We start from the raw sequence: 23,892 nt of genomic DNA, 5'->3' as shown, positions 1-23,892 counted from the left end.
TCATTTAAGTCTCAAAGGGGTGTCTCTTTGACTTGAATCTTTGCGTGTGTGGTGATCTATTTTTTAATTTATTTTTAAAACCCCTTCTAAGCAAAACGCTGTCCTCTATAATTCATGTTCAACCTGCTTTCTTCACATCTTGGTATTGGCTGGTGTTGTTGTGTAGCAAGGTAGAATGAAGCTTCAGGTGCTCACTTATGAAACATTTATTTGCATTTAACTGTTTAACTGAATTAAAGAGACTTTTTTTTTAAGGGGAACGTTGAGCAGTTTAACACAGTGCTTCCGTTTGAGATGCTTTGAATAATTTTGTCCATAATTTTGCATCTTTTCGCTGAAACTAATTTTGTGATTCAAAAATTGGCTGTGTGAAAATGGCAGCATTGTTTACTTTTAGTGGTTCCCAACTTCCTCGTGGGAGGAAAAGTGGGAAAGTAGAAATGAGATGATAACAATGCCAAAATGGAGCCAATGATCACCACATTGAGGAAATAAAATGCTCAGTTTTCTTCCTAATGACACTGATGGAATCACATTGTTTCCTGCTTGATTCTAACTTGATCCTTGTTTAAAACAAAAAAGATTGCTTTGACTTCAGTACTCCAGGAGTTGCAATAAAATGACTCAATGATAGGCCAGGTCATCAAAATGCTCTCAAAACCCTTGAAATAAATTAATCAAGAAAATTAATTTATCATTTATTTATCTTTCTAAAGTGGTAGATCAGAATTGTGAACATGCAAGCATCACCAAACTTAAAGCCCTGTTTAGGTACTGTAGCTGGTGAATTGGTTTTGGTATGGAAATTGGTGGATTTGCTTGCAGTTTTGCTGTGAACATCTTGCTGACTATGTTGGTTAGGGGTGTTGTCTGCAAAATTGAACCTGCCAAGGCAATTCGAGAACAGTCTGCTGCATCCAGAACTTGGGTCCTCCAGCTTAAGTAGTGTGTGCGCACGTCTTCAAGTCTTTGCCAACTTGTTCACTGAAGCAAATGGGACAATGGGCCTTGTACCTCTGTAAAACATCCTACTCACAATAAAGGTCCATGATGAAATTCTGGGAAAGATGGACCATTTTCCAAAGCTCAGGAGCTAATGTTTCACACAGGCATGTATTGATAATGAAAAATAAACTGCTGGAGGAACTCAGTGGGTCAGGCGGCATCCGTGGAAGCAGAGGAATGGCCAGTGTTTCAGGTTGAGACCCCACATTGGGACTGAGAGTATAAAAGGAAGATGGCTATTATAAAGAGTGGAGACTAAGCAGACGTGCTCTGTCTGTACTGCCATCATGATGTACTGCTTGTAAGTCATTTCAGCTCCTCTCACCTTGCCCTGTTTGTCCCCAGCAATCTCCACTGTTAAGATGAGGCCAGACGTAAACCGGAGCATCACTTCATGTTTTGAGTGGTTAGTCTATACTCGTCAACTGCTGGCCTCTGTAGCTATCTTCACCCTCTCACTTGGCTTCATTTGTCCATCAACCCCTCTTCATCTGGATCTACCTATTGTTTAACTTTTCCTACCTTACTTTGTACCCTCACCATTTGATACTGGCCTTTACACACTCAGCCCTGAAACAATAACTCCAGCAGAATTTTGTTCCGGGTTTCAGCATCTGCCGTCTCTTCATAAAATTGCCCATTGCTTTCAATGTGCCTGTAAAGCCTTCAGATGTCTGAAGAAAAGTAATCTTCATCTTCAAACACAAATCATCTCAGCTCACAGTATACTGAGCAGATTGAAAACTTTCAAGACTGTTTTCAAGCTTGCCTCAAGAATGTGTAACATCTTCCTATAACACTTATGAACGAGCTAGAGTTGAAAAGAGCCTGTTGTAACATTTTTTACAAATTTGCCTGCTGTCTTTGAAGGAAAATACTTCTTAGAATTTGGCATGGCGTTTGATTGTTCGCTGATTTTTTTTTCCCCCTAATATCTCAGTGTATGCATTGTGCTATCAAATTTTAGTGTCTTGATTGGGATACTTTTATTTTAAGTGGATCTCACATGAGACATTTTATCTCTTTAGTTATATAATGAAGAACTTTTAACAAAGAATAATACAGTGAAAATATTTTAGTAATGGTAATCTTAATGTTATTTTTAAGATCACATTTACCTTTTTCATAATTAATTCTCATACCCAGCATTTAAAATGTTTTCTTCCTGCTTCTGTTTTGTCTTTGTCATCCATTTTTACATTGTTGACGTGAGTGATCAGGTCCAACATAATTACCGAGTAGGCAGTAGGTTGAAAGTTTAAAATATTTGAAAAGAACAAAGTGAGCCCAGCCACTGATATGTTACTTCTGTTTTACTATCCATGTGAGAAAAATGTAAAATATTGTTTGTTCTGACCAGTTTGGCTGCAAATTGTGACATAAAAGGACTTCAGGCTTGGGAGCTCGCAGGACTTGACTTTAAGCAATCCAGCTACGATGGACAAAATCCTCTGCAGGTGGTAAGTAAAACTGTATTTGGGGAGAAACCAGAGGAGAGTTGCATTAAAAATCTCAGGGCTGACATTCCTCCCAAATGAGACATACATGATGCTTCAGCATTCTTGCCTGAGCTGCTCATTAGCTTCTATTCAAAAATAGCTGTTGGCACTTTCATGATATGAATCACATTTTTCAGCTGGGTGAAGCTAAGCTGCATGAATGTTTCTGCCTTTGCCTCTAGGCTTTGGCTGCTGGGAATGAAGAGGTGGTTGCATACCTTCAATCAAGTCTCCAGCAAAACACACTGGTAAGAGTTGTGTAAAATTAGTTCAACCATAATCAAAAAATCTAAATTATAATATTATAATAAATCTGACTTTTTTTTTTTTACCTTGAGCAGTCTACGTAGAATATCCCGGGGAAGTGCAGTAAACAATACACCACGTAGTAAGCATCTACAAGCTATAGCTTTATACATCTTTTCCCTTTTGGAATAAAGTCCTGCAGCTTGAGTTCAACTTTAGAAGCCAGCTAGATCAGTTTCAAGCCACGCTGGGGGACCTGCATTCAACTTCAAGCAGTTTGTTTCTAAGAGACAGTGAAGAGGGTGTTAAGCTGGCTAAAAACTTCAAGGTGGAAAATATATTTTATAAAAAGAACATGTATGGAGGTAGTGAATGAGCATGAAAATAATTCTCAAAAGATTTCTTGATCAGTTGGATCAAGGATAAAATCTCTCTTGCCTTCTGTTTCTCTTCATTGCTCTGTTCTTGTTGAAAGATGACCCTTCCCTCTTGTTCATGATGCTCATTATCTTCTGCTTCTGAATGTAGTCTAAAAGAATTTCTTACTGAACTGTTTTTCTCCTTTATCACTCATCTCCATAATGTGAATATTAAACATTATTGCTTGGTCTCAATTTCTGGACCATAATATATGGAATCATAACTTATGAATGCCTATATTTGAAAGAAAATTTGTTGTACAGGCTTTGGATTGGTGGGTGACCATCTGGTGAAGTAAGGGAGTTGGGGTCTGTGCCAGATTCCCCTGTGGCCATTCTCCTTGGCAATAAGTTTGGCTCTTTGGCTACCGTGATGCTGGCTGGTTGTGCAGTTCATCAGGGGAGGATGAAGTCAGGCAAAGCAATAGTGATAGACTTGTTAGTTAAGGATATTCTGTGGCACAAGACATGCTGGGATGGTGTGTTGCCTCCCAACTGTGGAGTTGAGGATGTCTCTGGCTGCAGAAACCTGGTCAGCGTGGAAGGACTGAGGGGAAGGTAGATGTAAGCAGGCGGCAGCGACGGTGTAATAGACACCATGAGATAAATGGTTTGAAGTGTTTATTTTAATGCTAGGTGAACTATGGGTAAGGGTAATTAACCTAGTGTATGGATCAGTACATAGAACTATGATGTAGCTTAGTGGAGATTTGGCTGAGAGCAAGTCTAGAATGGATGTTTAATGTCACAGGGTTTTGATGCTTTAGAAAAGCTGGAGAGTGAATTAAAAGGAGCAGGTATTGTCCTATTAATCAGGGATGGTATCACAGCTGTACTCCAGAGGGGCAGAGGGGCATAATGAAGGCTCATCCACTGAGTGGACTTTTTGGAAAAAAAAAGATGGAATCACTCTGGAATTATCCTATTGATTCTTTCTCTCTCTCCCCCCTCCCCCCCCCCCCATAGACACTGGGACATTGAGGAACAGATACTAAGGCAGATTAGGGAAAGTTGTGAAAACAGGGTTGTTGTAGAACAGGAATTCCCAACCTGGGATATAGACCCCTTGTTTAATGATATTAAAGCATATAAAGGTTGGGAACCCCTATTGTAGAAGGTCCTCCTTCAAAGAGCAGGGTTTCCCTTCCTTGTCCACTGAAACTGCCATCCCCTGTATCTCCTCCATTTCCTGGACATCCACTGCCCAGGACCGATTCAGTAATGAGGTGAGTGAAGCTGGTCAGGAGCCTGGTAGTTGTAGTTTTGCACAACATTGTGGGCCATTGGGCCTGTTCCTGTACTGTACTATGTTCAACCCTTACTTTCATTCTTGAGAAGAACAATAACTTTTCTCCATCCCACTTCCAGGTCTTGGGATGAAGCAAATTTATTGGTCCAAACAAAACTTAAAATTGTATCATAATTAATCTAGATGGCTATTGGGTAGTTTTCCTTTAGATATTCTAAGCAAGTGCTTAGTGTGAGTGTGCAAAATCTGCACAAAACTTTAAACTTGTTTAAGAATGAGTAGCCAGCTATTTTAACTGTGAATTATTTCACTTCAAAGAGTTGTGAAATTGACTTCCATCAATGTAACTTCAAACTGAACTTTTGATTAGGCTGAAACGTGTTTGTGCTTTGTGGTTTGAAAATGTGCCCATTAACTTAATTCTTGACTCTAATCTGATAAATCAGGAAGGTGCCTTGCTTTTTTTAAAAACTTCTGTTTAAGCTACAACTTTCTCACCATTTGTGAGCAGCCTGCCAAAAACAGGAAGTGCATATTTTTCTTTATTGATACGATACAGGATCTGTGGTATGAGATACAGGTCAGGACAAACCTGATGAGCATGATGCTTTTCAAATCTATACAGTGCCCAACCCAACTGCAGAATTGCTTTAACGTTCCTAATAAGTGACCACGTTCTTTATGAATATGGGCAGGATGGTATAGGATGTCTTGGGGTGCTGGTGGTGGGGCTTCCTTTGTAAATCTGGAGCTAGCAATCACCACGTCCTGAGTCTGTTTTTCCTTTTGAAGTGTCCTTTGTTTTTGGGAAGAAACTGTTTTTTAAAAATTAGCTGCAGAAAAGCTGCATGTAACTGCGGCGTGTATCATAAGCAAATATAAAAAAAATTGAGGGACCTCAAGAAAATTATTAGGTTTGAAAACAAAATTTGCTAGTAAATATCTTGTGACAGAGCTTCAGTAATGAATCCTTACTCAGTATCCACGTAATTACAAGATTACATAAGCATTTAATGCCCAGATGCTTAGGGAAGTTTCTGACTACATTGAAACATAACTATCTTTAGATAAAGAAACTTGCTTTATCGATGGAAATGTTGCCTTGATGTTTTTGCAAGCTTCCTGTTTTTCTATTTCTACTGAAAGTATTAAAATAATTGTTTAATGGAATCATTATCTAGTTAGTAATTATTTGAAACATTGAGAGTGAATTGAGAAGAATCTTAAAGTAGATGAAGCAAAGCAGTGATAGACTACGGGAGCTGGCTTGAATCTTTTTGTCTCTTTTTATTGACTTAGCTGCTTGCTGCCCATAGCTCCAATGATATTTAAACCATTGAAGATTATAATGGGTGTAAATTAATTATCAAAGAGTCAAATTGAAATAACTGATTTTGTCTTTAGAAGGTAAACGATGAAGTAACGTTGAACTTGTATATCTTGTAAACATCTGTTATCACCACTTCTGATGTATTTTTTTTTAAAAGTGGGAAGGAGGTAGTATAGATTTACTAAGATGTACTAGACCAAGGAGACTGGGTCTGAAGAATGGCAAATGAAGTTATTGAATTAAACTGAACCATTGAATTAAAGATTACAGATTAACCTAATAGAAAACTTAAAAGTAAAAGAAAAGTATTGTTTTCTATAAAGGAATAGTTATTTTCTTTCGCCAAGAAAATTACATTTTTGCAAATTGTCAAGGAGTTTAGTATTAATCTTTACAAAGAGGATAGTTGATGTTCTCTGAATTGGAAATTAACTTATTTGAGGAGGGAGTATTAGGATGTGGAGAAACAGAAAAAAGGGATAAAACTCAGCATCTAGGGCTGAATGGCCTATGTATTGTAACTTAAAATGTAGCATAGTGGATGAACCATATTGCTCAGTTTGCAATGTGGTTTTCCACCACCAGCCATTTAGAAGCAGATTCTTCTGTCTTGAACTCTGATCCTTGTTTACACTCACTCCAGACAATCTGTGGAGCTGACAGACTGGCACTTCATTTGGAAATGAGACTGCAGCTGTTATAGTGTGGAACAAATCAGGCTGAAAAGCAGCTATTGGCGGGTGTAAAAGAATTGTCAACAGTTGTAGGACCTTGCATGGGAACTGGCAGTGGGGAGAGATGATGGATGAGGAGCAGAGCAAGGGTGAGACAGGCTGGTTGGTCATAGATGCACTGAGGAGGAGAACGAATGGTGGGCAGATGGTTCTAGTTTGCCAAGTGGAGGGAGGGGAGAGAGAAATTGAAGACAAGCTGAAGGGTAATGAGAGGGTATGGAAAGTACTGGAATCTGATAAGGAAGGAAGGTGATAATGGGACATGGGAGGCAGTAGATACTAAGCTGATGGAGAAGATCCTGAGAGGCAGGATTTATGAACATTTGGAGAGGCATAATATGAATTGGAATAGTCAGCTTCGCTTTGTCAAAGGCAGGTCGTGCCTTACGAGCCTGATTGAAGTTTTTGAGGATGTGACTAAACACATTGAAGGTAGAGCAGTAGATGTAGTGTATATGGATTTCAGCAAGGCATTTGATAAGGTACCCCATGCAAGGCTTATTGAGAAGGTAAGGATTGTACGCTCTAGTATCAATTGTTTAGTGACAATAAAGTAAAGGAGGCATGGGATCCAAAGGGACATTGCTTTGTGGATCCAGAATTGGCTTGCCCACGAAGGCAAAGAGTGGTTGTAGACTGGTCATATTCTGCATGGAGGTCGGTGACTAGTGGTGTGATCTGGGACCCTTTTTTTTTGTGATTTTTTTTTTAAATGAGCTGGATGAAGAAGTGGAGGGATGTGTTAGTAAGTCTGCTGATGACATAAAGGTTGGGGGTGTTGTGGATAGTGTGGAGGGCTGTCAGAGGTTACAGCAGGACAGCAATAGGATGCAAAACTGGGCTGAGAAGTGACAGATGTTCAACCCAGATAAGTGTGAGGTGGTTCATTTCAGTAGGTCAAATATGGTGGTAGAATATAGTATTAATAGTAAGACTCTTGGCAGTATGGAGGATCAGAGGGATCTTGGGGTCCAAGTCCATAGGACACTCAGAACTGCTGCACAAGTTGACTGTGTGGTTAAGAAGGCGTACGGTGCATTGGCCTTCATTAACTGTGGGACTGAGTTTAAGAGCCAAGAGGTAATGTTAGAGCTATCTGGTCAGACCCCACTTGGAGTACTGTGCTCACTTCTGGGCACCTCACTACAGGAAGGATGTGGAAACTATAAAAAGGGTGCAGAGGAGATTTACAAGGATGTTGCCTGGATTGGGGAGCATGCCTTATGAGAAAAGGTTGAGTGAGCTTGGCCTTTTCTCCTTGGATAGATGAAGGATGGGAGGTGACCTGAGAGGTGTATAAGATGATGAGAGGTATTGATCGTGTGGATAGTCAGAGGCTTTTTCCCAGGGCTGAAATGGTTGCCACAAGAGGGCACAGTTTTATGGTGCTTGGAAGTAGTACAGGGGAGATGTCAGAGGCAAGTTTTTTTACGCTGAGGGTGGTGAGTGTGTGGAATGGGCTGCCAGCGATGGTGGTGGAGGCAGATGCGATAGGGTCTTTTAAGGGATTCCGGGATAGGTACATGGAGCTTAGAAAAATAGAGGTCGGTGGGTAACCCTAGGTAATTTCTAAAATTAGTACATTTGGGACGGCATTGTAAGGGCCAGTATTGTGCTGTAGGTTTTCTAGTTTTCTGTGTTTCTGTGAACCTAGAGCAAAACAAACTGACGGAGGAGCTCTGTTAGGTAGCATCTGTGGAGGGAAATAGACAGTCTGTTTCAGATTCAGAACCTACCTCAAGAGTGGAGCATCTTGCCCAGATAAAGAGTTTCAATCCATAGCATTGGTGTCATGATTCCTGGAAATGTCTGACAACTATGCATTCAAATCCCCGACTAGCCAGCTACAGATTGACACTAAATGTCTTCAGCAGGATTACTCCAAACTAGCAAGCTATTTGGTTGCAAGCTGTCTTTTTTGTTCAGACAGTTGGAGCATTCTCACTCTGGAGATCTTGGAAGTTAACCATTCCCTTGATTGCCTTAATGCCACTGTGTGTAGGGTGGAATGCAGAATACGAGATAGACAATGTTTGTTGTAGTATTGAGTACAGCAGAGCTTCCTGGTTATTGTGTTGAGTGAATTCAAGCCTTTTCATACACAATTTTTAGTGCTATCCTTGAATACCAACCAGTAGGGGAGAGATTGGTTTAGGAATTAAATTATGCAGTACAATTTATTTCAATATTACACAATTAAACATGAAGTTTGGGTGGAGATTCTCAATAACAATAATTTATGGGTCATTTTCCATATTCAAGAAAAACGGGCCTTTCTTGGTGATTTGCACAGATCTTGCATAAACGGACTGCATTACATGGGGAAACCTGTTGGCAAGATCGTTCCAAATTGTCCTGAGAGTTGAGTGACTGGTCTCATTCAAGGTAATGAAGGTGCAGTACCAAATTTTCATTAATATTTCCCAGCATTCCCATTGTTTACATTTCTGAGCCCCTTCCTCCCTCACGCTAGTTGGTAGTCTTGATTCTCAGAGTTCTGTGGTTCTCAATGTCTTACCCATTCTTCCCCCTCACTCCACCATGGCTTTGATCCTATTGTAATTCAGCAATTGGCCCTCTCTTCTCTTCCCATGCTGTCTTCCCTCTCCCAAAGAATGAATATATCTTGGCCCTAGGTAGTGTTTCTCCTCACTGTGGAGAATGAAAAGGAAAATATGCAGGCACATTCAAGGGCACCACTGAAGATTGCAGCAGAGGGAGCCCATCACGGAAATGCCATGGAAAGATCATGTAGGAATTATTAGGGAGTCAGAGCTCTGAGGTTAATGATTCTACATTGCTGTCTCGATTATATTTTATCTTTCTACAAGAATCCCTGAAGATAGCAAGTGGTTTGGTGTGATCTTAAACTAAATTAGGTGGTCAAAAGGGGATGTATACTTTATTAGAAGCAGGATTTATGTATTCATTATAACTGAATATTTACAGATGCCGATCATTTTGCTCTAGTTTTATAACTTCTGAGGATATGATATGTGCTGAATTTGTTTCCTCTCCAGCTATATTAATGACTACATTAACACCTGCTGTCAAGATTTCTACTCTATATTGTTAACTGAATATATTAGTCCCATCTATACATACATCTTGTATTCATGTGTGGATCTACATGATGTAATTCAAAATATTGAGTGAACTTCATATTGCTAAAGATCTTTTTAAGTTAGCTGTCACATTAATTTAATGCAATTATTATACTTTATATAAATTATGAAGTTAACAAAACTAAATTTGAACCAGTAGGGTGAGTGACCTGGGCAAGGCTGAAGTTTGCAGGAACCGGATTTCACAGCACCTTGGAATCTGCCCACAGTTGGACGTGGTGACTACTGCACATTTGTAAAAGACAACAGTTTATTTTAAAGAATAACCTATTGTAAGATTCATTGGTGGATATAATTGAAACAATATTATCCCTCCACCTCCCATGGAACAATGAAAAAATTACTTTATGGCTTTTGATCCAATAATGCATCATTGTTACTTAAACTATGTGCTTAGTGAATTGATTTGTGTTGTTCAACTCTTTGCTTTATTGTTTTGCTGGATTTGTTTCGCTGATTGTTGAGCTGCAGAAGAAGCAGTCGTCTTGTGATTTTAAAAATTCATTGTGATCCTGCCCATAATGGTAATGAGTTTATTCAAATTTGCTGCTGCTATGATTACTGATGACTTGAAAGCAACTGATATCATTGAAAGCACCTTTTGCAATTTGCATTTAATTCATTAATCTGCACTTGCAAGCGTGACATTTCATTCACTTGTACGAGGGATTATATCTGAAAGGTTAGATTAAATAATGCAAGATATTGTGCATGCTTCTGCAGGTTCAGTCAGTCATGAGTTAATTCACTGGCAGCAATTGACAGCGGTAGAAATTAGGAAGTAATCTTGAGAGGAGTGATCAATGCATCTTGCTATAAATACACACAGGTATAAAGGTAGGGGAGCTAAAAATAAATATTGTTGCAGGTAATGTCTTCTGTTGAAAGTTATTCCTCCAGATTCGTTTTTTTTTTAAACAGTTCTATGACTAAGTAAACACATTTCTCCTAAAATTCTAATAATTTTGTAGAACTGGGAATAGTTCTTTAATTTTGGATTGAATTGTGTCCTGTAGGACTTATCACAACGTCTGAGCAATTCCCCCTCAATGGATTTTATTTTATCACTGATTTCCACAATATTACCTTGTCTAGGATTAAGTCTACGTACATTTCGTTCATTTTGCTATTCCCATTTAGCCCAATTTTCAGTTTAAGGAGCAGCCAATGTTACAAACACACCAAAGGTTTTGAAATGTATGTGCTTTTTGCCTTTATTATCATTGACTTGCTCCATGGACATTGTATTTGTACATCATTTGCTAATTTAATTTTTGTTTGCTTGACAAAGTGTTAAATAAAGTGCCATTTAAGACATCACTTGTTTATGCCTCTGCATTTCTTGTACAATCTATATTACTGCATTTTTAAGCTTACATTCCTTTCAAGACTTGTTTATTTATCCATTAAAGATTTTTAGTTAGGGGCAAATCATGAATTGATACGATGGTTCTATTAAGTTTATTCTGAAAAGTTGTAAGAGACAAATTGCATAAATATCATGGACAGTATTAGGTATTTTAGAGTCTGCTTCATAACATCAAGTTTCACTGAAGAGATTTTGTATTAAATTTCAGCAATGATTAAGCTTTAAAATACTTAATGAAAAGTTCAGTACGCTTCCTCAAGCAGTAATTCGTAATAACTAAGTAATTCATAACAAATATGGAATTATTTGAACAAAATATTGTCCAAACATTAGCAATAGCATTCTGCTGCTTTAATGGGACTTAAAGTTCAAGTCTGCCTGAGAAAGCATAGATGATTTTGACTTCATCTGCGAGTGAACCCTCCCATTCCTTCACTATTGCATTAGGAGGTTATCCTAGATTATTGCGCTCAAGTATCAAGAATGAATCTTGAAGACTCAACATTGTGACTCAAATTTGAGTGGTGCCTACCCCTGGATCACAATTGACACATTTACATTGAGACTGTGTTTACAAACATCTGGTATTTGGAACACAAAATAATCTGCAGATGCTACCAGCCTTCTCCTTCCACCGTCCCGCCACCTTCTTTATAGGGCCTCTCTGCCCCTTCCTTCTTCAGTCCTGACGAAGGGTTCCGGCGTGAAACATCGACTGATCATTTCCACGGATGCTACCCGACCTGCTGAGTTCCTCCAGCGTGTTGTGAGTGTTACTTTGGTATTTGGAACCCCCAATCATTTGAAGTGTTGGGAATTTACTTCCCACATTAAATGATAGCGCTTGATTGAGATTTGATCCTCCTTACTGTGGTACTTCACACTGAAGAGGTGATGTTAACAGCTGATGCTTAAAACCAGTAACTTGCTTATTTGTGCTGGGATTTTGTGATGTGAATATCATTTTCATCAACCAGTGTGCTGCCTGCTCCAAATAAAACTTCAGCTCTCCAGTTGTGGGCTTAGTCACTGATCCACCCTCCAGCGTGGACAAGAAACCCAGGTCTGGAACAACTTTAACAACACTTGTGTGTTCTTGGAGCTATCACAGTGCAACTCAGAATCACACTGCTGGAGTGGGCATCAGTGATTCTGCAAAGCACCATTATTTGTGTGCCATTCAATACTATTGAGCATTCCATACTTTCTCTATATTCTGTCCATAATTTCACTTTGCATTACAGGATTTAAGATTATATATTGCCCTAGATTTCAATCATGCAGAATATCTTGTGTTTATGGGTCAGGTCACAGATCTCTCGGTGGGTGAGCATCTGGGGGACAGTGACCACTGCTCCCTGGCCTTTAGCATTATCATAGAAAAGGACTGAATCAGAGAGGACAGGAGAATTTTTAACTGGGGAAGGGCAAATTAAGAGGCTATAAGGCTAGAACTTGCGCGTGTGAATTGGGATGATATTTTTGCAGGGAAATGTACTATGGACACGTAGTCGATGTTTAGAGATCTCTTGTAGGATGTTAGGGATAAACTTGTCCCAGTGAGGAAGATAAAGAATGGTAGGGTGCAAGAACCATGGGTGACAAGTGAGGTGGAAAATCTAGTCAGGTGAAAGAAGGCAGCATACATGAGGTTTAGGAAGCAAGGATCAGATGGGTCTATTGAGGAATATAGGGAAGCAAGAAAGGAGCTTAAGAAGGGGCATGAGAAGGCCTTGGCGAGTAGGGTAAAGGAAAACCCCAAGGCATTCTTCAATTATGTGAAGAAAAAAAGGATGACAGGAGTGAAGGTAGGACCAATTAGAGATAAAGGTGGGAAGATGTGCCTGGAGGCTGTGGAAGTGAACGAGGTCCTCAATGAATACTTCTCTTTGGTATTCACCAATGAGAGGGAACTTGATGATTGTGAGGACCATATGAGTGAGGTTGATGTTCTGGAGCATGTTGATATTAAGGGAAAGGAGGTGTTAGAGTTGTTAAAATACATTAGGACGGATAAGTTCCCAGGGCCTGACGGAATATTCCCCAGGCTGCTCCATGAGGTGAGGGAAGAGATTGCTGAGCCTCTGACTAGGATCTTTATGTCCTCGTTGTCCACAGGAATGGTACCGGAGGATTGGAGGGAGGCGAATGTTGTCCCCTTGTTCAAAAAAGGTAGTAGGGATAGTCTGGGAAATTATAGATCAGTGAGCCTTACGACTGTGGTGGGAAAGCTGTTGGAAAAGATTCTTAGAGATAGGATCTATGGGCATTTAGAGAATCATGGTCTGATCAGGGACAGTCAGCATGGCTTTGTGAAGGGCAGCTCGTGTCTAACAAGCCTGATAGAGTTCTTTGAGGAAGTGACCAGGCATATAGATGAGGGTAGTGCAGTGGATGTGATCTATATGGATTTTAGTAAGGCATTTGACAAGGTTCCACATGGTAGGCTTGTTCAGAAAGTCAGAAGGCATGGGATCCAGGGAAGTTTGGCCAGGTGGATTCAGAATTGGCTTGCCTGCAGAAGGCAGGGGGTCGTGGTGGAGAGAGTACATTCAGATTGGAGGATTGTGACTAGTGGTGTCCCACGAGGATCTGTTCTGGAACCTCTACTTTTCATGATTTTTATTAATGATCTGGATGTGGGGGTAGAAGGGTGGGTTGGCAAGTTTGCAGACGACACAAAAGGTTGGTGCTGTTGTAGATAGTGTAGAGGATTGTCCAAGATTGCAGAGAGACATTGATAGGATGCAAAAGTGGGCTCAGAAGTGGCAGATGGAGTTCAACCTGGAGAAGTGTGAGGTGGTACACTTTGGAAGGACAAACTCCAAGGCAGAGTACAAAGTAAATGGCAGGATACTTGGTAGTGTGGAGGAGCGGAGGGATCTGGGGGGTACATGTCCACAGATCCCTGAAAGTTGCCTCACAGGTGGATAGGGTAGTTAAGAAAGCTTATGGGGTGTTAGCTATCATAAATCGAGGGATAGAGTTTAAGAGTCGCGATGTAATGATGCAGCTCTATAAAACTGGTTAGGCCACACTCAGAGTACTGTGTCCAGTTCTGGTTGCCTCACTATAGGAAGGATGTGGAAGCATTGGAAAGGGTACAGAGGAGATTTACCAGGATGCTGCCTGGTTTAGAAAGTATGCATTATGATCAGAGATTAAGGGAGCTAGGGCTTTACTCTTTGGAGAGAAGGAGGATGAGAGGAGACATGATAGAGGTGTACAAGATAATAAGAGGAATAGATAGAGTGGATAGCCAGCACTTCTTTCCCAGGGCACCACTGCTCAATACAAGAGGACATGGCTTTAAGGTAAGGGGTGGGAAGTTCAAGGGGGATATTAGAGGAAGGTTTCTTACTCAGAGTGGTTGTTGCGTGGAATGCACTGCCTGAGTCAGTGGTGGAGGCAGACACACTAGTGAAGTTTAAGAGACTACTAGACAGGTATATGGAGGAATTTAAGGTGGGGGCTTATATGGGAGGCAGGGTTTGAGGGTCGGCACAACATTGTGGGCCGAAGGGCCTGTACTGTGCTGTACTATTCTATGTTCTATGATTTTAGTTTAATCATGCATTGCCTACTCCAAGCTTTAGGCAAAATGTTAGGGCAAGAACTGGACAGTAAGTAAAGCATTGTTTAGTAGCATTTGTAACCATATTTCACCTGGTGAACCAACTTAAAAGTAGTCCTGCACATTATTTGAAAACTCAGCAATGTGCCCATTCCTCTTAAATCAGTCTTTGTTTTTTTTTTAAAAGTTAATCCTAAATTCATGCAATCCTGATTTTTGTTTTGTGAAGTTAATTTGTATTGATAGGATTCAAATTGAGCAATAATGATTTGTTAATTTTGAGTCTTACAACTTTTGTAATGAAGAGACACACAACGTTGGAGGAACTCAGTGGGTCCGATAGCATCTATGGAGGAAAATGGACAGTCCAGATTGAGATTCTTCATCAAGACCAGAAATAAGGGAGAACCAGTATAAAAGGATAGGGCATGGGGCTGGAGCAAGAGCTGGCAGATGATAAGTGAATTTAGATGAATGCAGAACATGGGGAGATGGTGAGGGAGAGTGTGAATAATGGAAGAAACTGGGATGTTGTAAGTGGAAGTAACAAAAATATCTGCACAAGATGGAATCTGATCAGAGGAGAGTGGATCATGAAATATAGGGAAGTTGGGGATGAAGGAAACCGAAGGAAGTGATGTGTAGGCAACTGGCAGAGAGAGTCCGAGGGAAAGGGTTAGGGGAAACCAAAGAGGGTGCAGAAGGTGTGGTTACTGGAAATCAGAGAAATCAATGTTCATGCCATCAGGTGGGAGACTAGCAAGGTGGAATATGTGGTGCCATTCTTCATCTGTATCTATGTTCAACTTGACAATAGAGGAGACTGTGGTGGGGCATGTCAATGTGGGATTTTAATGGTCTTAAGCAATGGAAATGGAGTTAAGATGGCCACTGAGAGATCCCGGTTTTTAATGGTAGATGTCGCATTAGCACCCACAAAGTGGTGACCCCATCTCCACCGGGTTTCACCAATGTAGAGGAGGCTATACTGGAAGCACCAGATGCAAATAAATGGCATTCAAATATTGTGCTGCCTCAGCAGGAAGGACTGTTTAGCCTGTATGGTAGTGAGGAAGGTAGTATAGGGACATGTGTAACGTTTAGCATAATTGCAGGGATAAATGCTTGGAGGGTTATCAGTGGACAAAGGAGTCAAGGACAGTGATTACCGCAGAGAGGAAGGGTGAGAGCGATGTGCCTGGTGGTGGGATCTCACTGGAAATGGCAGAGGTTGTGGAGAATGATGAGTTGAATGTGGAGTTTCATAGGATTGTAGGTGAAAACAAGGGGAAACCTGTTATGTGATTCGGAAGAGCTGAAGGTAGATGTGCAGGTGCAACTAATGTTTCTGGTTGTTTTTTATTTCAATGCAAGAAAGGCAGATGAGCTCAGAGCATGGATCAACACATGGGAGACATAAACTGCATGCCAAAAGGCGATGGTACAATAGTCATGGGGTGGAGGGGAGACTTCAATATGTAGGTAGATTGAGAAAGTCAGGTTGGTGTAGGACTCTAGGAGGGAGAGTTTCTAGAACTCCTACAAGACAGCATTTTGGAGCAGCTTGTGGTTGAGCCTATTAGGGCATCAGCTATTCTGGATTGGATGTTGTGCAGTAAACCGGAATTGATCAAAGAGTTTAAGGTAAAAGAACGCTTAAGGATCAGTGATAAAAGTCTAATATATCCCAATGCATGGGGTATAAGAAATAAGGTGGATGATCTTGTTGCACTGTTATGGATTGCCAGGTATGATGTTGTGGCCATCACTGATTTGTGGCTGAAGGATGGTTAGAGTTGGGAACTGAATGTCCAAGGTTGCACATTGTATTGGAAGGATATTAAAGGGAGGCAGAGGGGTTGGCGTGGCTCTGCTGGTTAAGAATGGCATCAAATCAGTAGAAAGATGTGGCATAGGATTAGAAGGTGTTGAATCCTTGTGGGTTGAGTTATGAAATTGCAAGGGTAAAAGGACCCTCATGGCAGTTATATACAGGCCTCCCAACAGTGGCTGGGAGGTGGACCACAGATTGCAACAGGAAATAGAAAATGTGTGTCAAATGGGCAATGTTATGATAGTCATGGGAGATTTCAACATGCAGGTCAATTGGGGAAAATCAGGTTGGAAATGTGTGAGATTGTCGAATACCTACGAAGTGGTATTTTAGAGCAGTTAGTTGTTGAGTCTATTAGGGGATAGTTATATTGGATTGGTTGTTATGTAATGAACCAGAGTTGATAGGAACCTTAAGGTAAAAGAACCCTTAGAAAGCAGTGATCACAATATGATTGAGTTCAACTTGAAAATTGATAGATAGAAAGTAAAGTCTGATGTAACAGTATACTAATGGAATAAAGGAAATTACAGTGGTATGAGAGAGGAGTTGGCCAAAGTAAATTGGAAGGAGATGCTAGCAGGGATGACAGCAGAGCAGCAATGATGTGAGTTTCAGAGAAAAATTAGGAAGTTGCAGGATAGATGTATTCCAAAAATGAGGAAATACTCAAATGGCAAAATAGTACAACTGTGGCTGACAAGGGAAGTCAAAGCTAATGTAAAAACAAGAGAAAGGACATACAACTAAACAAAAATTGCTGGGAAGACAGAATTGGGAAACTTTTAAAACCCTACAACGAGCAACTAAAAGAATCATTAGAAGGGAAAAAGATTGAATATGAAAGTAAGCTAGCAAACAATATCAAAGTGGATAGTAAAAGCTTTTTCAAGTATATTAAATAAATGAGAGATGAGAGTGAATATAGGACTGCTAGAAAATGAGGCCGAAGAAATAATATCTGGGGACAAGGAGATGGCAGATGGACTAAATGAGTATTTTGTATCAGTCTTCACTGTGGAAGACACTAGCAGTGTGCCAGATGTTGAAAGGTGAGGGAAGAGAAGTGAGTGCAGTTACTATTACAAGGGAGGTGCTCATAAAGCTAAAAGACCTAAGGGTACATAAGTCACCCGGACCAGATGAACTGCACCCTAGGGTTCTGAAAGAGGTAGTGGTAGAGGTTGTTGAGGCATTATTAATGATGTTTCCAAAATAATTGGCATGGTGCCAGAGGACTGGAAAATTGCAAATGTCACTCCACTTTTTAAGAAAGGAGGAAGGCAGCAAAAAGGAAGTTATAGACCAGTTAGCCTGACCTCCGTGTTTGGGATGATGTTGGATTCAGTTGTTAAGGATGAGGTTATGGAGTACTTGTAGGACAAACTCAGCACAATTTGCTTAAGAGAAAATCTTGCCTGATGAACCTTCGGAATTCTTTGAGGAGATTACAGGTAGGATAGATAAAGGGGATGTTGTATATTTGGATTTTCAAAAGGCCTTTGACAAGGTGCAACATGTGAGGATGCTTACCAAGTTAAGAGGCCATGGTATTACAGGAAAGTAACTGACATAGTTACAGCATTGGCTGATTGGTAGGAGGCAGCAAGTGGGAATAAAAGGATCCTTTTCTGGTTGCTTGCCAGTGATGACTGGTGTTCTGCAAGGGTCGGTGTTGACCACTTCTTTTTATGCTGTATATAAATGATTTAGATGCTGGAATAGATAGCTTTGTTGCCAAGTTTGCAGCTGATACGAGGGTTGGTGGAGGGGCAGGTAGCGTTGAGGAAACAAGTAGGTCACAGAAGGACTTAGACAGATTAAGAGAATGGCAAGAGGGGTAAATGAAATACAATGTTGGAAAAAGCTTTGGTAGAAGAAATAAATGCGCAGGCTATTTTCTAAATGGGGAGAAAATCCAAAAATCTGAGATGCAACGGGACTTGGGAGTCTCTGTGCAGAACTCCTTAAAGGTTAACTTGCTGGTAGAGTTGGTGGTGAGGAAGGCATGTGCCACGTTAGCATTCACTTCAAGAGGTCTAGGATATAAGAGCAGGAATATGATGCTAAGGTTTTATAAGGCACTGGTGAGGCCTCACTTGGGGAATTGTGAACAGTTTTGGGCCCCTCATCTAAGAAAAGATGTGCTGGCATTGGAGAGGATTCAGAGGAGGTTCACAAGGATGATTCCAGGAATGAAAGTATTGTCATACGAGGAACATTTGATAGCTCTGAGTCTGTACTTGGTGGAATTTAGAAGGATGAGGAGGGATCTCATTGAAACCTTTTGAATGTTGACAGGTCTAGACAGAGTAGATGTGCAAAAGATGCTCTCCATGGTGGAGAATTCCAGGACAAAAGGGCACAGCCTCAGGATAGAGGGACATCCATTTAAAAGAAAGATGTGAAGAAGTTTCTTGAGACAGAAGTAGAGTTCAGTTACTGCTTGTGGTAATTTGTGAAATTTATTGCCACAGGCAGCTAGGGAGGCCAGGTCGTTAGTTGTATTTAAGGCAGAGCTTGATAGGTTCTTGATTGGAGAGGGCATCAAAGGTTATGGGGGAAGGCTGGGCAGTGGGGCTGAGGAGGAGAAAAATGTGTTCAGCCATGATTGAATGGCAGAGCAGACTCGATGGGCAAAATGGCCTAATTTTGCTCCTATGTCTTATGGTCTAAGTGATCATAATATGATCCAATTCACCCTGAAATTTGAGAAGGAGAAGCTAAGGTCAGATGGCTCAGTATTACAGTGAAATAAAGGAAATTAGAGGCATGAGAGAGGAGTTGACCAGAATTAATTGGAAAAGAGCAGTGCCAGGAATGACAGCAGAGCTGGAATTTCTGGAAGCAATCGGGAAGGCACAGGATATATACATCCCAAAGAGGAAGAATTCTAAAGGCAAGAAGACACAACTGTGGCTAACAACGGAAGTCAAAACCAACTTAAAAACCAAAGGGAAGGCATATAATAGAGCAAACATTAATGGGAAGTTAGAGGATTGGGAAGCTTCTAAATGCCAACAGAAGTCAACTAAGTAGTAATTAAGAAGGTAAAGATGGAATACAAAAATAAGTTGGCCAATAATAAAGAAGATGCCAAAAGTTTTTTCAGATACATGAAGTGTAAAAGAGATGCACGAGTGGATATCAGACCACTGGAAAATGATGCTGGAGAGATACTAATGGGGAACGAAGAAATGGTCGAACTGAATAGGTATTTTGCATCGGTCTTCACTGTGGAAGATGTTAGCAGTATGATGGAAGTTCCAGGTGTCAGGGGTCATGAAGTGTATGAAGTTACCATAACTAGAGTAAAGGTTCTTGGGAAACTGAAAGGCCTGAAGGTAGATGTCACCTGGACCAGATGGTGTACACGGCAGGGTTCTGAAAGGAGTGGCTAAAGAGGTTGTGAGGCATTAGCAATGATCTTTCAATAATCACTAGGTTCTGAAAGACTGGAAAATTGCAAATGTCACTCCACTAAGCAAGAAGGGAGAGGCAGAAGAAAGGAAATTATAGGCCAGTTAGTCTGACCTCAGTGATTGGGAAAATGTTGGAGCCTATTTTAAAAATGTGGTTCCAGGGTACTAGGAGACACATGATAAAATAGGCTGTAGTCAGCATGGTTTCCTCAAGGGAAAATCTTTCCTGAAAAATCTGTTGGAATTCCTTGAAGAAATAACAAGCAAGAGAGACAAAGGAGGATTAGTTGATGTTGAGCATTTAGATTTTTAGAAGGCTTTGACAAGGTTCCACATGTGAGGCTGCTTAACAAGCTACAAGCCCATGGTATTACAGGGAAGATTCCAGCATTGATAAAGCAGTGGCTGACCTGCAGGTTGCAAAGAGTGGGAATAAAGGGAGCCTTTTCTGGTTGGCTGCCGGTGACTAGTGGTGTTCCACAGGGGTCTGTGTTGGGACTGATTCTTTTTACGTTATATATCAATAACTTGGATAATGTAATTGATGGCCTTGTTGCCAAGTTTGCAGACAAAAGGTGGAGGGCTAAGTAGTTTTGGGGAAATAGCAGGGTTACAGAAGACAGATTAGGAGAATGGGCAAAGAGGTGGCAGATGGAATACAGTGTCGGTAAGTATATGGTCATGAGATTTGGTAGAAGAAATGAATGGATTGACTATTTTCTAAATAGAGAGAAAATACAACAATCCGAGGTGCAAAGGGATCTGGAAGTCCTTGTGCAGGATTCTCTACAGGTTAATTTACAGGTTGTATCTGTTGCGAGGAAGGCAAATGCGACGTTAACATTCATTTCAAGAGGACTAGAATATAAAAGCAAGGATGTAACTTTGAGACATTAGAAAGCACTGGTGAGGCCTCACTTGGAGTATTGTGAGCAGCTGTGAGCCCCTTATCGTAGAAGGGGTGTATTGAAACTGGAGGGAATTCAAATGAGGTTCTCAAAAATGATTCCAGGATTGGATAGCTTGTCATATGAAGTGTATCTGATGGGTCTGGGCTTTATTCACTGGAATTTAGAAGAATATAAGTATTCATCACCCTTTAATATGACACACCAAATCATCACAATTTGTTTTAGAAGTCACATATTAGTTAAATGGAGATCTATTTTTGGGGACCTGTGAGTCAGTATCCTTGCAAAACTACACCATGAAGACAAAAGAACACTTCAAGCAACTCTGTGAAAGGTTATTGAAAAGCACAAGGCAGGAGATGGATACAAGAAAATTTCCAAGTCACTGAATATCCCTTGGAGTACAGTTCACTCAATCATCCAGAAATGGAAAGAATATGGCACAGCTGTAAATCTACCTAGAGCAGGCCATCCTCAAAAACTGAGTGATCGTGCAAGAAGGAGACTAGTGAGGGAGGCCACCAAGAGACATGTTAACTCAGGAGGAGTTACAAGCTTCAGTGACTGAAATGGGAGAGACTGCACATACAAAAACTGTTGCCCAGGTGCTTCACCAGTTGTAGCTTTATGGGAGAGTGGCAAAGAGAAAGCCACTGTTGAAAAAAAACTCACATGAAATCTTGGCTAGAGTTTGCCAGAAGGCATGTGGGAGACTCTGAAGTCAGCTGGAAGAAGGTTCTCTGGTCTGATAAAACCAAAATTGAGCATTTTGGCTGCATCATGCTGTGGGGATGCTTCATTACAGAAGTCTGTGGAAAGCTTGTAAAGGTAGAGGGTAAGATGAATGCAGCAAAATACAGGGAAATCCTGGATGACAACTTAATGTAGTCTGCAAGACAACTTCGACTTGGGAGAAGATTTGTTTTCCAACAAGACAATAACCCCAAGCATAAAGCCAAAGCCACACAGGAATGGCTTAAAAACAACATAGTTAATGTCCTGGAGTGAGCAAGTCAGTGTTCAGAGCCCAATCAAATTGAGGATTTGTGGCTGGATTTGAAAAGGGCTGTTTGCTCATAATCCCCATGCAATCTGACAGAGCTTAAGCAGTTTTGTAAAGAAGAATGGGGGAAGATTGCAGTGTCCAGATGTGCAAAGCTGATAAAGACCCATCCACACAGACTCAAGGCTGTAATTGCTGCCAAGGGTGTATCTACTAAATACTGACTTGAAGGGGGGGAATACTTATACAATCACCCTTCCAAGGGTCTCGGCTCGAAATGTCGACTGTACTCTCTTCCATAGATGCTGCCTGGCCTGTTGAGTTCTTCCAGTATTTTGTGTGTGTTGCCTGGATTTCCAGCATCTGCAGATTTTCTCTTGTTGCTTATGCAATCAATTATTTTATGTTTTATATTTGTAATTAATTTAGAACACTTTGTAGAGATCTGTTTTCACTTTGACCTGAAAGAGTCTTTTTCTGTTGATCAGTGTCAAAAAAAAAAGCCAAATTAAATCCACTGTTGTAAGACAATAAAACATGAAAACTTCCAAGGGGGTTAAATATCAAGGGGGCATTGTATATCAATGATCTAGATGATAATCTGGTGAACTGGATCAGTAAATTGGTGGATGACCCTAATATTGGGGTCGTAGTGGACAGCAAGGAAGGCCATCCTGGCTCGCAGCAGAATCTGAATCAGCTGAAAAGTAGGCTTAAAAATGGCAGATGGAATTTAATGCAGACAAGAGCAAGGTGTTGCACTTCGGCAGGACCTATCAGAGTAGGTCTTACGCAGTGAATGGTCGGGCACTGAGGACTGTGGTAGAGCAAAGGGATCTTGGAATACAGGTACATAATTCATTGAAAGTAGCGTCACAGGTAGATAGGGTCGTAAAGAAAGCTCTTGATGCATTGGTCTTCATAGATCAAAGTACTGAGTACAGGAGATGGGATGTTATGTTGAGGTTGGCAAGTGACTGACAAGAAATTATCGAGGTACCTGTAGGAGTTAGTGCGGTAAGTAATACTATTAATTTCCTAACTTATGTTAACTTCTTCCCCTTCTTCCTTTTGCTTTTGCTTGTCCCACCATCTCCACCACCTTTGCTCTTTCCCCTTGCCGCCATTTCGATCTGCCCATCACCTACATGTTCCTGCTTTTGATTCACTCCTCACATCGCTTTATTCCATGATCCACTGTCCTCTCCTATCAGATTTCACCTTCTTCATCCCTTTGTCACTCCACCTATCACCTCTCAGCTTCTTGAATAATTTCCGCTCTCCCCCTCCCTCACCTAGATCCACCTATTGCCTGCCAGCTCTTGCTTCACTCCTTTCTGCCATTTTTTAAATCTGCCTCTTTCTTTCCAGTCCTGATGATGGTTCTCAGCCCAAAATGTTGACTCTCCATTTCCTTCAACCGATGCAGTCTAAACTGCTGAGTTCCTCCAGCATTTTGTGTGTTGATCCAGCTTCCAGAATTGGCAGTTTCTTTTGTGTCTCCTGAATGAAAGAACACAGATTGACTTCCAGATAATATAAACAAACGGAGTAAGTGGCTACCAACATGGCAGATGGAATGTAATGTGGGAAAATGTGAGGTTATTCATTTCGTGGAGGAAAAAAATGCTAGGTGTTTTTTAAATGGTGAAAAATTGGGAAATCGTAATGTTCAAGAGAACCTGACTATATTTGTAAACAAATCCAAGAAAGCTTAGATGCAGCATGCGTGGTAACTCGAGATCATCAGCACTGAACTTTGAACTTTGAACTAGTTCCAGCACCAAATCACTGGCAGAGTTTGTGGAAAAAAAAAACAATAAACCTGGCTTGAAAGTACCATACTGGACTGAACTGAGGTACAAGCAGGAAGCATCTGAACAGAGATTTCTTGTGTGTCACACACACAAAATGCTGGAGGAATTCAGCAGGTCAGGCAGCATCTATGGAAAAGAGTGCAGTCGACATTTCGGGCCGAGTCCCTTCAGCAGGACAGGGGGATAAAAAAGATGAAGAGTCAATGTAAGAAGATGGGGAGAGGGGAGTAAGAAACACGTGAGACAGTGGATTTCTATATTGATGCAAACTTTCTGAGACTATGCTCAACAGATTTCAAGAATTGTTGATGAATGTGCTTTTCTGACTTCTCATCACTAATAACTGAGAGATGTC

The 23,892-nt window shown here is 40.7% G+C and overlaps 1 protein-coding gene across 4 annotated transcripts in view; it reads left to right on the top strand.

Moving 5' to 3' along the window:
* The window catches only part of aspg (asparaginase homolog (S. cerevisiae)), an 85,550-nt gene extending 74,623 nt beyond the window's left edge, over positions 1-10,927 (top strand). The window contains exons 15-18 of one of the 4 annotated variants that reach the window (XM_072269711.1): positions 2,366-2,465; positions 2,687-2,752; positions 8,776-8,867; positions 9,747-10,927. In XM_072269711.1, the coding sequence (XP_072125812.1) occupies positions 2,366-2,465; positions 2,687-2,752; positions 8,776-8,841 (232 nt within the window). In that variant the 3' untranslated portion in view covers positions 8,842-8,867; positions 9,747-10,927. Of the gene's footprint in view, positions 1-2,365; positions 2,466-2,686; positions 2,753-8,775; positions 8,877-9,743 lie in introns of all 4 variants that reach the window. The other 3 variants (XM_072269704.1, XM_072269719.1, XM_072269725.1) reach the window with 3 other exon arrangements.
* The last annotated feature ends 12,965 nt before the right edge of the window (positions 10,928-23,892 follow it).

Source organism: Mobula birostris, chromosome 1, assembly GCF_030028105.1.
Source record: "Mobula birostris isolate sMobBir1 chromosome 1, sMobBir1.hap1, whole genome shotgun sequence".
Classification (NCBI taxonomy): Eukaryota; Metazoa; Chordata; class Chondrichthyes; order Myliobatiformes; family Myliobatidae; genus Mobula; species Mobula birostris.
The sequence above is the reverse complement of the archived record's forward strand: the minus strand, read 5'-3'. Positions and strand labels throughout refer to the sequence as shown.